The 17,962-nt window shown below is 38.2% G+C and overlaps 1 protein-coding gene across 2 annotated transcripts; it reads left to right on the forward strand.

The window, feature by feature from the left end:
• Positions 1-275: 275 nt before the first annotated feature.
• LOC117316086 lies at positions 276-16,977 on the forward strand. Of its 2 annotated transcripts, none has more exons than XM_033870576.1 (5): positions 276-533; positions 3,192-3,346; positions 6,951-7,329; positions 14,001-14,167; positions 14,653-16,977. In XM_033870576.1, exons 3-5 carry the CDS (start codon positions 7,085-7,087, stop codon positions 14,772-14,774), a joined length of 534 nt encoding a protein of 177 aa, XP_033726467.1. In that variant the 5' UTR covers positions 276-533; positions 3,192-3,346; positions 6,951-7,084; the 3' UTR covers positions 14,775-16,977. The 2 variants fall into 2 exon arrangements, with proteins under 2 accessions (XP_033726467.1, XP_033726468.1); XM_033870577.1 differs by having other exon boundaries at positions 276-485.
• Positions 16,978-17,962: the final 985 nt, after the last annotated feature.

Genomic DNA, 17,962 nt, shown 5'->3' on the forward strand with positions numbered 1-17,962 from the left:
CCTACAAATCCATGGTTTTGTTCTTACTTTTGCCTCTGACCCTTCTTAAACACCTGGTATAATGAGTGTTGTACGTTTTCATTGGTATCGCCACACAAATATATATTTTTGTTCGTAATTTGCCTGGTCTTCAGTTTTTAGTTATAATAACGGGATCGTTTTAATGCCGGTATTGTCTGTTAGTATATATAAATAATCAATAACCTTACCTACCTACCACACGTAACGCGTCATCAGGATTCTACATGCGTCACCTGGTCTTTAGCAATTTGTGACAGATTATTGATATATAAATATCTCCTGCTGTATTGTAAGAGTTTAATTACTGGTATCAGAGGACAGTACCACTTCGTGTGCCTACCCACAGATTCCATCTACGACAATCTCAGGTACCACTTCGTGTGCCTACCCACAGATTCCATCTACGACAATCTCAGGTACCACTTCGTGTGCCTACCCACAGATTCCATCTACGACAATCTCAGGTACCACCTCGTGTGCCTACCCACAGATTCCATCTACGACAATCTCATGTAAGTTTTACACGCTAGTCCATTAGGTATCAGAAAAATATAAACAGATAAAAACGTAGTCCCTTTGAAATACAGATAATAAGAACGAAATAGATTCCCTTAAGATACTAGGAGAAACGTGCCTAAGTTGGATATGGCTGTACAAAAATGTTCGATGTGAAATTTAAACAATGATTCTCAGATAACAAATATTTGATAACCTTATTAGGTTCGATGTGTCAATGTTTTCTTCAAAAAACGTCAAATTATTGAACGTGAATAGATATACAATTTATAGAATTACAAAGGATTCAAGTGCCTTATAAAACAGATTCTTTTGTTCACGGCTGTGATGACATGGTTTTATATCATCGGGTATGTAGTCAAATTTCATTAGTATTTAATCTATCAGTTTATTGGTATTTGTTTCAGGGGATCTCATTAACGATATCGCACGGCATTGAACTCAACACCACTTACTTATATCATATATACCACCCTAGTGGTGCCCCTGTCACTACCCTAGTGGTCTCGCTGTCATCACTCAAGTGGTCCCCCCTGTCACCACCCTAGTGGTCCCCCTGTCACCACCCTTGTGGTGCCCCTGTCACCACCCTAGTGGTCCCCCCTGTCACTACCCTAGTGGTCTCGCTGTCATCACTCAAGTGGTCCCCCCTGTCACCACCCTAGTGGTCCCCCTGTCATCACCCTAGTGGTCCCCCCTGTCACCACCCTTGTGGTCCCCCTGTCACCACCCTAGTGGTCCCCCTGTCACCACCCTTGTGGTGCCCCTGTCACCACCCTAGTGGTCCCCCCTGTCACCACCCTAGTGGTCCCCCTGTCACCACCCTAGTGGTCCCCCATGTCACTGCCCTAGTGGTCCCCCATGTCACTGCCCTAGTGGTCCCCCATGTCACTGCCCTAGTGGTCCCCCCTGTCACCACCCTAATTGTCCCCCGTCACCACCCTTGTGGTCCCCCTGTCACCACCCTAGTTGTCACCGGTCACCACCCTACTAGTCCCCCTGTCACCACCCTAGTGGTCCCCCCTGTCACCACCCTAGTGGTTCCCCCTGTCACCACCCTAGTGGTCCCCCCTGTCACCACCCTAGTGGTCCCCCCGTCACCACCCTAGTGGTCCCCCGTCACCACCCTAGTGGTCCCCCTGTCACCACCCTAGTGGTCCCCCCTGTCACTACCCTTGTGGTGCCCCTGTCACCACCCTAGTGGTGCCCCTGTCACCACCCTTGTGGTGCCCCTGTCACCACCCTAGTGGTCCCCCCTGTCACTGCCCTAGTGGTCCCCCCTGTCACCACCCTAGTTGTCCCCCGTCACCACCCTTGTGGTCCCCCTGTCACCACCCTAGTTATCACCTGTCACCACCCTAGTGGTCCCCCTGTCACCACCCTAGTGGTCCCCCCCGTCACCACCCTAGTGGTCCCCCCCCCCCCCCCCCCCCCCCGTCACCACCACCACCCTAGTGGTCCCCCTGTCACCATCCTAGTGGTCCCCCTGTCACCATCCTTGTGGTTCCCCTGTCACTACCCTAGTGGTCCCCCTGTCACGTGCCTCCCACGTGAAGTGTGTAGTCGATCGTAGTTCACGGCCCTTGTTTGATCGATTTTGAGTGTTTGGTTGTGTCTGATATATATTGTAATACTGAAATAATCTAACACTCAAGCTAAACATTTTAAAAACAAGATTAATCATTTCTGACGCTGTTTTAAGGGTCATCTATATAGCAGAATAATGTTGAATTTCAAACACGAATAAATATCTTAAAATTTGCACAAAAATAGTCATGTTATATACCAAAATGTTTGTTTGGACATGTAGTGTCTTAAAATCACAAATAATTTGATGTAGATGCTAACAATTTCTTCTATGAAGCTACTTTGTGGTAAGTTGTAGCATGGAATAATTCTAAGTCACAAAAATAACTAAAACTGAAAAATAGCCCAGCTGTCATACTCACAAGTGTCTATAGCACAGGGTAGGAGCCTTTGTTTGACTGGATTTGACTTTATGTAGGTATAAACACATATTTTGTTTTGACCTTGAAGTGCAAATGGCGGCTGTGGATGATATTAAACAAATATGGCATAAAGGGAGGCATTTCAGCCATTAAAAATGCTCCTATATCATACTTTTAAGACATCTGATTATAATAAGAATGACCTTTTTAAGACAAATTGTCAAACTGGTGAGTTTTGGACCTTTTTTGGAAATATATAGCTTTTACCTCAAACTCAACGGATGAACAATTTTTCCTAAAAACGGTCTTCCTACCATGTCTAGAGTTCTTGATAGTATCTAATAAGTGCATTTTTGACGTTTGAAATACCTTCTTATATGCCATAATTGTGTGATATTATTCACAACCGCCATTTGCATTTCAAGGTCAAAATAAAATCTGTGTTAATACATATAAAGCCAAATCTAGTCAAACCAATGCTCCTGTTTTGTGCTTTAGACTCTTGTGAACAAAACGACATAGCTGTTTTGCGCAATAAATGCGATACAAATGAGTTACTTCTATTAAATTGCACCCTAGTAGGGATTTATAGCCTTGTAAAATATCAACTGTTTTGGCTGGATTTGCTGTTTAGATGCCCCTTAAACGTATAAATGATGTTGAGGACAGTTTTTGACAGTAAGTGATTTGTTATTTTCTCCTCAGATGACGAACCAAATGTTGTTCCTAGTATTGACACTATTGGTGATGGGGTCGATATCGGAAAACAAAGTTTTTGGAATGACAGAAGCGGAAGTACAGATGTTTGGTGTTTCCGGTGAACATTCAGCGGCTGTGTCCATTGCAACAGGAATGACCATGTATGTACGATCCGGGTTACCTCCCCTTGGTCCCCCCGTCATTGTAATGTGAGATTTTTAAAAGGATGACAATATTATACAGAACGTGAATTAGCGCAACCTTCTTATACAGGAATGCGAAAAACGAAAACAATACGCACCTGTACAAACGTGGTTGTCCAAAATACAATGCTGTATAATTATGTAGACTTATTCTTTGAATAATCAGTATTTTGTCTTTTCCTGATCAATCGGTCCTTTACTATCCTTTTTGACATGGATATCATTCAAGGTACGAAGTTCAAAAGCTAAAAAACGCTTTTCAAGCTGCGACAAAGATTTTTACAGCGTCATGTCTCAAAATGTACTTCATTTGAAACCCTGTTATTCATTATTTTTAAATATTCATTCAGTTGAGTTTAAAAATATGAAAACTATAAATGGACCTCCGAAAGAACTTGGATGATTAAAAGTAGAACGTGAGAATGCTCAGAATAAAAACAAACTCGGTAACAAATTAAAAATCCATTTGCAATTTTACATTTTTTTAAACTCAACTAAATGAATATGCAAATAATGAATAACATCATATTGTATTTTGACTTCGCTATGTAGGCGGGATTCGGGGGTGCAACCTCCGAAAAAAGAACAAAACAAAGCTTACCTTTACAGCTAAAAATCGTCTTCACTGTTTTGATGGAATGCTGTGTTTGTGGGGGAGATTACCGGATGTTAAGTGTTTTTCACTCCCGGTTCAGTAACTGGCAGTAGCTAATGTAATACAACAAATTATCACTATGACCGCTTAGCTATCCCTTTCACGCGGATGCGCAGCGCGTGCTCATCTGACGACCATGACAGGAAAAAAGACTTTTCCCAAACATGACCGATACGTTTTATTGCAGTTCCTTGTCAAAAGACTTTGTTTAAAACTTAAGTTTTTAACAAAAAAAACACTTGACTAGATTTTCAGGTTTTATTTCTGAAGTCGCATTATTTTCTGTTTTTATTCGACAGCTCAAGCGATATCTCTGTAAAAGAAAACCTTCAATGAACGCCTACTATTTCACCAACAAGATAGAGCCTGTTATTCTAGTATGTCATGATCATACATGTATAATAAAACATTTATCAACCTGTTTTCTCGGTAAATACAATGATTTATCAACTCTCGAAAGTATTATTTCTCTCGACCGTTCTTTACATATTTCAGATTTAGAGTATACAACCGAAATAAGAAATAAGCTGGAATCATATCTGGCCACCAGATATGTTGGTTTTAGTTTAAACCATATTTTATTACATTTCTTTACATTTCATACATTATATACAGGAATATTAACAGGATTCAGAAAAAAGTACATGTATACTTATGTTAATCAGTCTCCTTAATTGATGACAAGCGGATGACAACACTAGAAGATCTTAACAATGTTTGTTGGGTTTTGGTTGCATTTCTTACTGTACTAAAATATACTGAATATGATACTGAGCACAGGACGAACATTAGAAAGTAGAAGGATGCGCGTGTTGGAAAAGCAGTCTACTTACGCCAAGACCACAGGGACTTGATAATTTGTTACAGTCTATATGTATTTGGACCTTCATATATGAACACCGGGGGTGTCATTTTTACCGAATTTTAATCTAGACTCCCAAAACGTCTCAAAATGTGCTATACACACTAGGGAAGGTCCAAATACATGTAGACTGTAACAAATTCTCAAGTCCCTGTGGTCAAGACCAGATAAACCACGTATATGTTCTTCATTGTACAAAACTCTTTACAACTTTACATCCTTTTTTTTGTTGGTGTTCCTTATCAATGCTTCTCCTTTACAACAGTAGTGTAAATATGTAACGTGACTTTGTGTATGCACCCTTGTTACGGAAAAAGGACGTAAGTAAGCTGTTTAAATGTTGTCAAGTCCATTTGCTTTTTTCTGCAATAAAATTGATTCAAAATTGATTCAATTCGGGACGATCAACCCAACTTCAGTTGCTGAATGTTTTAGAAGATTGGACTGCAATTATAGATAATGGAGGAGAAATAGATGTAATTTATATGGCTTTTATGAAGGCATTTGATAAAGTCCCGCATAAACGCCTCTTAAAGAAATTGATAGGATATGGCGTAAGCCAAAAAGTAGTAAATTGGATAGAGGATTTCCTGAGTAATAGATGTCAGCGTGTTATTGTTAATGGTGAGATGTCAGAAACATACCCCGTAATCAGCGGCATCCCGCAAGGCAGTGAACTGGGCCCAATCTTATTTGTAGTATATATAAACGATCTTCCTGAAATACCAACATCTTCGTCGCCGCTATTTGCAGATGACACAAAGTTATACAGACGGATTAGGAACGAGGAAGATGTGAGAATCCTCTAGGAGGACCTGGATAAACTCCAAATTTGGTCGAACAAATGGTTACTCAAATTCCACCCCAACAAATGTAAAGTAATATCAATAAAAGCTTCCAAGAAAAGACATTACTATATGAATGGACAGGAAGGAGAGAGGATTCAGCTGGAAAACATCACACACGAAAAGGACATTGGGGTTACCATCGATGAGGACCTGAATTTCAAAACTCTCCTGCATAACATTGTAAACAAAGCGAACAGCATAGTTGGACTAATACGAAGATCGTTTGTATATCTTGATGAGTCAATGTTCAAGTTATTATTTAAAGCTCTCGCCAGACCACACCTGGAATACGCGGCAAGTGTATGGAACCCATATCGAGTAGCAGATATCGACCTGATCGAGAACGTTCAAAGAAGGGCATCAAAACTTATTCCGGGACTCAAAAACCTTACATATGAGGAACGTCTAGAGAGACTAAATCTTCCAACTTTACAACATCAGAGAACTAGAGGGGACATTATCAATGTTTTTAAAATAGTTAAAAAACTTTATGATTATAGAGTAACTGAGAACTTTTTCCAAATGGACAGTTCTAGTAGGACGAGAGGTCACTCTGAGAAAATTTTTAAGAAACGTTGTAATCTAGAATTAAAAAAGAATTTCTTCAGTAACAGAATAATAGATGTATGGAATAATTTGCCGCAACATATTATAGATGCAGATACTGTATACAACTTTGAAGTAATGCTAGATAAACACTGGAAAAATATTCATTTTAAAGTTTAACATTTTAGATATATCAGAGACCTATATACGTATATAGGTCTCTGGATATATTGAGGAAACATAGCAATTGATATACTGGAAATCAATCATTTATTTATTTTATGTACATATATTGTTGATATGGATATAGAGGCTTCCAGCCTGCATCCATTAATTATCCTAATAAATCCTACATTATGTAATAAAACAAAACACTTCTTTACACCAGTCATCATTGTTTTACTTTTCTCCGCCAGATGTCGCTGTTTGTGTGTACCAGTAGCAGACATTCCCTAGCAATCGGAACACTGCGCTTGCGTCAATCGGAACACCTCGCCTCCGTCTTCGAACGTAAGAAAATGACGAGGGGTTCCGATTGCACTTGCGTCTGCCTACGTCTAGTTTCGTAGAAAATGACGAGGGTTCCACTTGATTCGCTAGTTGTCTACCCGTGTTCTTTGATTCTTTACTAGATGTTTGTTTGTGTTAAAGGTACATCATAACATCCAATGGTTTACCGGACCATCACTGGCAGACAGTGAACCCTTAATGCACCACGGCCACAGAACCACCAAATCAAGATCCCAATTAATCCAATAGTATCCGTAACGAAGAGTTGTCTCCCCATGGGGAAGATAGGTCTCACCAGGACTGGGGTATCGTTATATAACCCTCTTGCCAGAGACAGCAAAAATGCAGTTGAGGGTCCGTATGCTGAGACGTTTGACAATTGCGATGGACATGCAAACAAACATGGAGACTATCACTATCACAAACTGCCCTCGTCATGTCTTTGGCGAAACGAGGTAGACTACCTTATTGGCGTTGCTATGGATGGATATCCCATATATGGCCCAAATACAACAGGATTGTAAGTATATTATCAAACAAAACTCTCTACTACAGCAACAAAAGAATGACGACATTTGAACGGAATAATTGTAATCAGAATAGTGTAAACGATGGCAATTTATGAAATAAATCTAGATTCACATGTCGGTAGACACCTTAAAAACGAGAATACGACCAGATGTTTCGGGAGTGAAAGCGTCTTCCGCTTCATTTCGATATTCAATGTAGGTCAACACATGGTATTGTCAGGGTATTATCCATACAATCTAACAATGTAAGCCAACACATGGTATTGTCAGGGTATTATCCATACAATCTAACAATGTACACATGTAGGCCAACACATGGTATTGTCAGGGTATTATCCATACAATGTAACAATGTAGACCAAAACATGGTATTGTCTGGGTATTATCCATACAATCTAACAATGTAGACCAAAACATGGTATTGTCAGGGTATTATCCATACAATCTAACAATGTAGGTCAACACATGGTATTGTCAGGGTATTATCCATACAATCTAACAATGTACACATGTAGGTCAACACATGGTATTGTCTGGGTATTATCCATACAATCTAACAATGTAGACCAAAACATGGTATTGTCTGGGTATTATTCATACAATCTAACAATGTAGGTCAACACATGGTATTGTCAGGGTATTATCCATACAATCTAACAATGTAGGCCAACACATGGTATTTTCAGGGTATTATCCATACAATCTAACAATGTAGGTCAACACATGGTATTGTCAGGGTATTATCCATACAATCTAACAATGTAGGCCAACACATGGTATTGTCAGGGTATTATCCTTACAATCTAATAATGTAGGCCATACAATCTAACAATGTAGGCCAACACATGGTATTGTCAGGGTATTATCCATACAATCTAACAATGTAGGCCAACACATGGTATTGTCAGGGTATTGTCCATACAATCTAACAATGTAGGCCAACACATGGTATTGTCAGGGTATTATCCATACAATCTAACAATGTACACATGTAGGTCAACACATGGTATTGTCAGGGTATTATCCTTACAATCTAACAATGTGGGCCAACACATGGTATTGTCAGGGTATTATCCATACAATCTAACAATGTAGGCCAACACATGGTATTGTCAGGGTATTATCCATACAATCTAACAATGTAGGCCAACACATGGTATTGTCAGGGTATTATCCTTACAATCTAATAATGTAGGCCATACAATCTAACAATGTAGGCCAACACATGGTATTGTCAGGGTATTATCCATACAATCTAACAATGTAGACCAACACATGGTATTGTCAGGGTATTATCCATACAATCTAACAATGTAGGCCAACACATGGTATTGTCTGGGTATTATCCATACAATCTAACAATGTAGGTCAACACATGGTATTGTCAGGGTATTATCCATACAATCTAACAATGTAGACCAACACATGGTATTGTCAGGGTATTATCCATACAATCTAACAATGTAGGCCAACACATGGTATTGTCTGGGTATTATCCATACAATCTAACAATGTAGGCCAAAACATGGTATTGTCCGGGTATTATCCATACAATCTAACAATGTAGGCCAACACATGGTATTGTCAGGGTATTATCCATACAATCTAACAATTTAACAATGTAGACCAACACATGGTATTGTCAGGGTATTATCCATACAATCTAACAATGTAGGCCAACACATGGTATTGTCAGGGTATTATCCATACAATCTAACAATGTAGGCCAACACATGGTATTGTCAGGGTATTATCCATACAATCTAACAATGTAGGCCAACACATGGTATTGTCAGGGTATTATCCATACAATCTAACAATGTGGGCCAACACATGGTTTTGTCAGGGTATTATCCATACAATCTAACAATGTAGGCCAACACATGGTATTGTCAGGGTATTGTCCATACAATCTAACAATGTACACATGTGTGCCAACACATGGTATTGTCAGGGTATTATCCTTACAATCTAACAATGTGGGCCAACACATGGTATTGTCAGGGTATTATCCATACAATCTAACAATGTAGACCAACACATGGTATTGTCAGGGTATTATCCATACAATCTAACAATGTAGACCAACACATGGTATTGTCAGGGTATTGTCCATACAATCTAACAATGTAGACCAACACATGGTATTGTCAGGGTATTGTCCATACAATCTAACAATGTAGGCCAACACATGGTATTGTCAGGGTATTATCCATACAATGTAACAATGTAGGCCAACACATGGTATTGTCAGGGTATTATCCATACAATCTAACAATGTAGGCCATACAATCTAACAATGTAGGTCAACATATGGTATTGTCAGGGTATTATCCATACAATCTAACAATGTAGGTCAACATATGGTATTGTCAGGGTATTATCCATACAATCTAACAATGTAGGTCAACATATGGTATTGTCAGGGTATTATCCATACAATCTAACAATGTAGGTCAACATATGGTATTGTCAGGGTATTATCCATACAATCTAACAATGTAGGTCAACACATGGTATTGTCAGGGTATTATCCATACAATCTAACAATGTAGGTCAACATATGGTATTGTCAGGGTATTATCCATACAATCTAACAATGTAGGTCAACATATGGTATTGTCAGGGTATTATCCATACAATCTAACAATGTGGGCCAACACATGGTTTTGTCAGGGTATTATCCATACAATCTAACAATGTAGGCCAAAACATGGTATTGTCCGGGTATTATCCATACAATCTAACAATGTAGGCCAACACATGGTATTGTCAGGGTATTATCCATACAATCTAACAATTTAACAATGTAGACCAACACATGGTATTGTCAGGGTATTATCCATACAATCTAACAATGTAGGCCAACACATGGTATTGTCAGGGTATTATCCATACAATCTAACAATGTAGGCCAACACATGGTATTGTCAGGGTATTATCCATACAATCTAACAATGTAGACCAACACATGGTATTGTCAGGGTATTATCCATACAATCTAACAATGTAGGCCAACACATGGTATTGTCAGGGTATTATCCATACAATCTAACAATGTGGGCCAACACATGGTTTTGTCAGGGTATTATCCATACAATCTAACAATGTAGGCCAACACATGGTATTGTCAGGGTATTGTCCATACAATCTAACAATGTACACATGCGTGCCAACACATGGTATTGTCAGGGTATTATCCTTACAATCTAACAATGTGGGCCAACACATGGTATTGTCAGGGTATTATCCATAAAATCTAACAATGTAGACCAACACATGGTATTGTCAGGGTATTATCCATACAATCTAACAATGTAGACCAACACATGGTATTGTCAGGGTATTGTCCATACAATCTAACAATGTAGACCAACACATGGTATTGTCAGGGTATTGTCCATACAATCTAACAATGTAGGCCAACACATGGTATTGTCAGGGTATTATCCATACAATGTAACAATGTAGGCCAACACATGGTATTGTCAGGGTATTATCCATACAATCTAACAATGTAGGCCATACAATCTAACAATGTAGGTCAACATATGGTATTGTCAGGGTATTATCCATACAATCTAACAATGTAGGTCAACATATGGTATTGTCAGGGTATTATCCATACAATCTAACAATGTAGGTCAACACATGGTATTGTCAGGGTATTATCCATACAATCTAACAATGTGGGCCAACACATGGTATTGTCAGGGTATTATCCATACAATCTAACAATGTAGGCCAACACATGGTATTGTCAGGGTATTATCCATACAATCTAACAATGTACACATGTAGGTCAACACATGGTATTGTCAGGGTATTATCCATACAATCTAATAATGTAGGCCAAAACATGGTATTGTCAGGGTATTATCCATACAATCTAACAATGTAGGCCAAAACATGGTATTGTCAGGGTATTATCCATACAATCTAACAATGTAGACCAAAACATGGTATTGTCAGGGTATTATCCATACAATCTAACAATGTAGGTCAACATATGGTATTGTCAGGGTATTATCCATACAATCTAACAATGTAGGTCAACATATGGTATTGTCAGGGTATTATCCATACAATCTAACAATGTAGGTCAACATATGGTATTGTCAGGGTATTATCCATACAATCTAACAATGTGGGCCAACACATGGTTTTGTCAGGGTATTATCCATACAATCTAACAATGTAGGCCAACACATGGTATTGTCAGGGTATTGTCCATACAATCTAACAATGTACACATGTGTGCCAACACATGGTATTGTCAGGGTATTATCCTTACAATCTAACAATGTGGGCCAACACATGGTATTGTCAGGGTATTATCCATACAATCTAACAATGTAGACCAACACATGGTATTGTCAGGGTATTATCCATACAATCTAACAATGTAGACCAACACATGGTATTGTCAGGGTATTGTCCATACAATCTAACAATGTAGACCAACACATGGTATTGTCAGGGTATTGTCCATACAATCTAACAATGTAGGCCAACACATGGTATTGTCAGGGTATTATCCATACAATGTAACAATGTAGGCCAACACATGGTATTGTCAGGGTATTATCCATACAATCTAACAATGTAGGCCATACAATCTAACAATGTAGGTCAACATATGGTATTGTCAGGGTATTATCCATACAATCTAACAATGTAGGTCAACATATGGTATTGTCAGGGTATTATCCATACAATCTAACAATGTAGGTCAACATATGGTATTGTCAGGGTATTATCCATACAATCTAACAATGTACACATGTTGGTCAACACATGGTATTGTCAGGGTATTATCCATACAATCTGACAATGTAGGTCAACACATGGTATTGTCAGGGTATTATCCATACAATCTAACAATGTAGACCAACACATGGTATTGTCAGGGTATTATCCATACAATCTAACAATGTAGACCAACACATGGTATTGTCAGGGTATTATCCATACAATCTAATAATGTAGGCCAACACATGGTATTGTCAGGGTATTATCCATACAATCTAACAATGTAGAATGTACATCGTAATATCTGACATCTTCATTGTAGAAATGGGAGATTTTGATTTGAATCATCCCTTGCATGTCCACTCCATGAATTAAGAGCAGTGTTTGCTATATTGCAACATTGGTTGTACTATGTGGATAATTCTACGCTACAGATATTATTTGGTTCAGTCTCTCCTAATTTGATTTTACCAATGCACAGTTTATGTGTCCATGGAGACCCCCTAAGACGTTGTGGTCTGGAAGGTGACGCGGCTTCAGATCCAAAATTAGTCTTTCATACAGCGTCGATGCTTAGGGCTTGTTGTATGCATCATGTGTATAATAGTCTGTCAAAATTTCTTATTGCTGCTACTAAGCTTTCGTCGAATTGTCATATTTCTATATTCCATGATATGCTAGTATTACCTGAATCGTATACTCAGTTTATAGTTAAATGTGTGTTGTGTATGTTCATGTTAATTTCCTGAAATGCTAAAGGCCAATAAAACAGGTAAGCTATATAACTATTCTAGACTTGAAGTGCTCTCTCAAAGCACAAACTAGATAGGATGTTGTCGATGACACAAGAGGTTCACATCCTTCCTGGACGCCTGGTTTGATTCATATCTGCTTATCTTCCATTACTGTTGGTATGCGTAGTGGTAAGATCACTGTTTTACGTACTCGTCGGTATTATCACCTGATTATAGTTGTAGTTCAAAACATATATTGTTTCTGTTTTTACATGTATGCTTTATAAAAAAAAAAATGCATGTCACAAGGAAAAACTGGTGACCATTGATGGACGAAACAGGTCCATAAATTATTATTATTCAATTCAGTATATAACGCATTACACAATTCATACTAAGGTTGCTTTACACAATCGTAGCACTTTTTTTCATCGCCCATTTAAAGAACCCGTCCTGTGTATGAAACTAAAGTAAAGCATCTCTTTGTTTTTGTTTATAGTTAAGAAAATTTATCAAGTTAAAATACATAATCGTTTATTGATTTTTCTTAATTTGATTTCCGTCAAATCTGTTCAGTTACCTTAACAATTCATAAGTTAAGTACTATGCAATAAACATCTAAAAATAGACCGTGAACCTACACAAGCCCAGCTGCATCTCCGGATGATGTAAGTATGAGTTTGTTGCCGAGAAGATTCACTGTCAGTTCATTGTGGCTCTCACTTTTACCCAATCTTTAGTTTTTGTCTAACACTATCACGTGGACTCTGTAAGTCGTAGATTATGTGGTTTTATCCAATTTCCCTCTTTGCCTTCGCGGCGGCAACCCGCCCGTCTTATCGATTTTGGGCTTCTGATGCGTGTGGAATTGATCGCCAGTCCCCATTCTTCAAAACAAACCAGTTTGTGCATGCGTGTACGGAATGTTTTTCACGGCTCATTTACATATATAGAGTGGAGCCTCGACATTCGCCGTATTCAGTGGGTAGTTTCCCGGTTTTAATTTCAATTATGAAGAACTACGGTATTGATTCTCACATCATATCATTATTAGAATATATAATTTATCATTCAACATATTTTTGTAATTTTGTCATAATACGTATGTTACGAAAACATAGAGAGGCTTTCATACAATTCTGAAGAAGGTGAATTATTCATTCTTATATTTCAAGCGCTACATGGCTGACCACCAGTGACCTGGACAATTGTCACGGAAAGACAGTGGGAGGGAACTACCGGTATATTGCCACTGAGGACTTCCCTTACCTTCTCGGGTGTTTCCATGGTAACGTGATCGACACCGAAATTCGTACTTCAGCAGTTTGTGGGGCAAATTCGAGTAAGTACAATCCAATAAATAGAACTGCGTTACCAAATCATTGTTTTACTTAATCATTGCGGACTGAGATTTTGTTTGTTTGGTTTTTTTTTTTTGGTCAACACAAATGAATTAAACACTCGTGTTCATCTATGTATTGACTCTGTGTATATCTTTTTTGAAAAGCCTGTTCAGACTTTTTTGTTTCCCTGGAGCGTCGTAATAATCTTGTTCTATAGTCGTTGAAAATTAAAGAATGGTTGATGGCGAAGTGATTAATGAAAGTTGGATATTTTAAATTGATAACACAATCGACTTCTTGTCAGGTGAATGTCACTAGAGTATTATATGCCGGGGCGTTTATCATTGGCTTTGCCCCTTTGAACTCGACTGTGACGTAATATGAGAAATGGCGTTATGTAATTAACCGAAAATGGCGTAACATATAATATTTGATACATATTCATATACATTTTTTACATATATTCATATACAATTTGTTGCAGGTGATGCTTTCGCAAAATGGAGAGGTTACTTGTGTAGCTGTGATGATGCTAGATCTATGACGCCATTGTCGCTGTCGACTTTGCTTATCGTCACCATGGCTATGTCTAAACTCCTGGTCTAGCAACGGGGAAAGAAAGCTCCAGGACGCCGAGACGAATGAGTAATTGGAAATATGCATAAGTAGAAAAATATCCCGTAAGGGTGATCGACTTCAATAAAGACGGGTAGAATAAAAAGAAATGTTAAAATAGGTGACGTCATTTGTTTATGAAAGGTTATGTTTACATTCCTCTTCCGATAATCCTGCTTACTCATGGCAAGCAACAAGAAATAAGGAATGTGTAAACTAACCGCAATTCTTACTCAAAATTAATTGATGGACAGCAAAATATGAACAAAACATATGTTTACAAGAAGACTTAAAACTTACAGGGATAATAGACGATTGAAAGGGTAATTGTACAGGTTTAATACAGGCAATGTCACGCTCTCAAAATGAGAGCTAGGATAGTAATAACGGGATTAACAACAAACACGTCTTTAAAGTAATCCCAACTAGACAAAGAAACGTTCACACAATGGTTTTTGTATCATGTTTAATATCGTCTGTGCCGTTTTCACTAGACTGAGAAACAGCTTACAATAAAGTAGCTACGGTTTATGGTAATAACACTTCCAGCAAGATGCGTCCGAATGTGACGGTTGAACTTTTCCCCAAAGATTTCACATTGTTGATGACTCCCTATGTGATATTAGTTTAATCGTGTCCTGTTCTGTTTATCTTGTGGTATAGTTTGTAATTGATATTAATGTGTTTCCGCGGATAGGTTACGGATAATACAAGTCTGTACTCTATCACTTGAAATGTATAATTTCCGATTTTCGAGATTGTTAATAACCCCGAAAATACATGCAACGAATCTACCTGAATTTGAAGACTCACCGTACAATTTATTCATTGGTATGATTGGACCCACAAAAAGTATCTACCAATATTTCATTTTGATACTATAAACAAACTACCTTTTCAATGTTATTATCCTGTACACAATTACAGCTGTTGTTTTGAAAATAAAGTGATTTTTAAAGATTGTTTCGTGTTTTGCGTTTGTTTATAGTTGTTTGTCACACACTGAACAGCCAGGGTCAATTTGAGACGAGTTCTCCTTGTATCAAATGGTGAACAGCAGAACTCCAGAGCAATAAGGCTATAAACCCAAGGGTACAACCATGACAGCACAGACCGGTCCGTTCTCTCAGCTTCCATAGAAACACAAACTTACATGGATAGGGAGCGTCGATTATAGCTACAAATATATATTCTGGGTTAATCTTGTATTCAGTAGTTGATAATATATATATATATATAATACGAGGAGTGATTGATATGTTGTGAGCCTCATATTGAAGGATTTGAATTTTGCCGAACATATTGTATTATTTTTCAACATAACCCCCTTCAGTATCTATACACTTTTGACAGCGGTGTTAAGGGCTTCAATATGCCACTTTTATAGAACTCCTTTTCTTGGCTGTTCAGAAAGTCAGTTCCACTGCAAGAATGACGTCATCATCGGACTGAAAGTGGGTGCCTGAAATAGATGTAAGTCTGATGGAGTGAGATCAGGTGAATAAGGCGGATGATCAATCAATTTAAAGCCCCAATCGTCAATGGCATCCATTGCATTAATAGACTTGTGAACAGGAGCATTGTCCAGATGGAATAACACACCTTTAGTGAGCTTTCCACGGCGCTTAAGTTTAAAATTTTCCCTTAACTGCCTCAGAAGTGAAACATAATATGTGTCATTGATTGTTTGTCCCTTTTGGAGATATACATTTTTCTGCATCAAAGAAAACCTTCCCAGCTGATGGAACAGTCTTTGCCTTCTTTGGCGGAGGAGAGCCAGGGTGCTGCCATTTTTTCAATTGTTGTTTTGCCTCTGGGGTAAAATGATGTACCCATGTTTCATCTATAGTTACAAATCTCTGAAGAAAATTGGCAGGATCTTCCTCAAAAAGGTTAAGATTAGCACGTGATAATGTGCGCCTGCTATGCGTCTGATCAACTTTCAGAAGTCCTGGTACCCATCGGGCCGAAAGCTTTCTCATTGCAAGGTCCTCGGTCAGAATGGAATATACTCTTTCCTGTGAAATACCAACTCTACTGGCTATTTATCTTTCTGTGACTCGTCTCTCAGTGATAACAATGCCATGAACTTTATTGACCATTTCTGGGGTTGCAACATTAACAGGCCTTCCAGGACGGGGATCATCCTCAACGCTCTATCGGTCGCGCTTAAATTCCGCCACCCACCTTTTTACTGTAGCATAAGAAGGGGCATCTTTCACTAGTGTTGCTACCATATCATTGTTGATATCATTAGGTGTTAAACCCTTTTTATGCAAATATTGGATCACTGCTCTTTCACCGATTTTGTCTATTTTGCAAAAGCCGCTTGTTTTGTTTACGCTACCTTGTCGATATAAACTAACCAAATGAGACCAATCCTTGGGTACACGGCCCTATATAGTCAGATAATAGGACTTAAAAATAACATCCTTGAGTACCGCCTTCAATACGAGGCTCACAACTATCAATCATCCCTCGTAATGTAATTAATCTTAATATAGCCATATTAATTATCTTATTGCTTTAAAAATAATTCTCACTTTCATCTCTTGTCGTGTGATAAGTATACTGTAAATAGATCAAATCGCTTGAAGTCTAACATACAGAAATTTGAAGCTAATTTTTTTCGGCATAGCCGTATAATTTGCTTTTTGCCCCAGATATGACGCGACAGGTGGCGTTACTGGTCAAGATGAAGTATGTGATTGGTCAATGTAGCGGTAAATGCAAAATACAGATGTGCAATCAAAAACGAAACAAAGTTAATGAATCTTTTCAAATGACACATTAATAAAATTATATTCCCGATTCAAATGCAGACTTATGATCACCAAAAATGATTCAAACTGATATAATTTTGTTATCCGTACTGAAACGCATTAGTTCGTTAATTTATTTCACCAGCAGTTTTAGATTATAACCACCAGCATTAAAACTATGCCGTTTATCTTTTTTAAAGATATTTCTTGTTTAAAAATAAAATAAGATATTATCGAACAGTTACAGGCCCTGTCGATGAAATGTTCCATACAAAAAACCCCAGGAAAGATAAGCGTGGTAATTGGTATTTTGTCTTCTGTATGTTAGAAAGGGTCAAGCACCTGAAATGCGATAACAGTTACCATAAAAAATAACCGGGAATCCAAATATCTAGACAATTTAGATGGATTATATCT

This window comes from Pecten maximus, chromosome 18, assembly GCF_902652985.1.
Source record: "Pecten maximus chromosome 18, xPecMax1.1, whole genome shotgun sequence".
NCBI classification, from domain to species: Eukaryota; Metazoa; Mollusca; class Bivalvia; order Pectinida; family Pectinidae; genus Pecten; species Pecten maximus.

Bases quoted from the DNA above. Each gene is read 5' to 3' on its own strand.
- LOC117316086 (XM_033870576.1), top strand. From the start codon at position 7,085: ATGGGGAAGATAGGTCTCACCAGGACTGGGGTATCGTTATATAACCCT. The intron at 7,330-14,000 runs GTAAGTATATTA...TTATATTTCAAG, and splicing joins GGCCCAAATACAACAGGATT to CGCTACATGGCTGACCACCA. The intron at 14,168-14,652 runs GTAAGTACAATC...AATTTGTTGCAG, and splicing joins AGTTTGTGGGGCAAATTCGA to GTGATGCTTTCGCAAAATGG.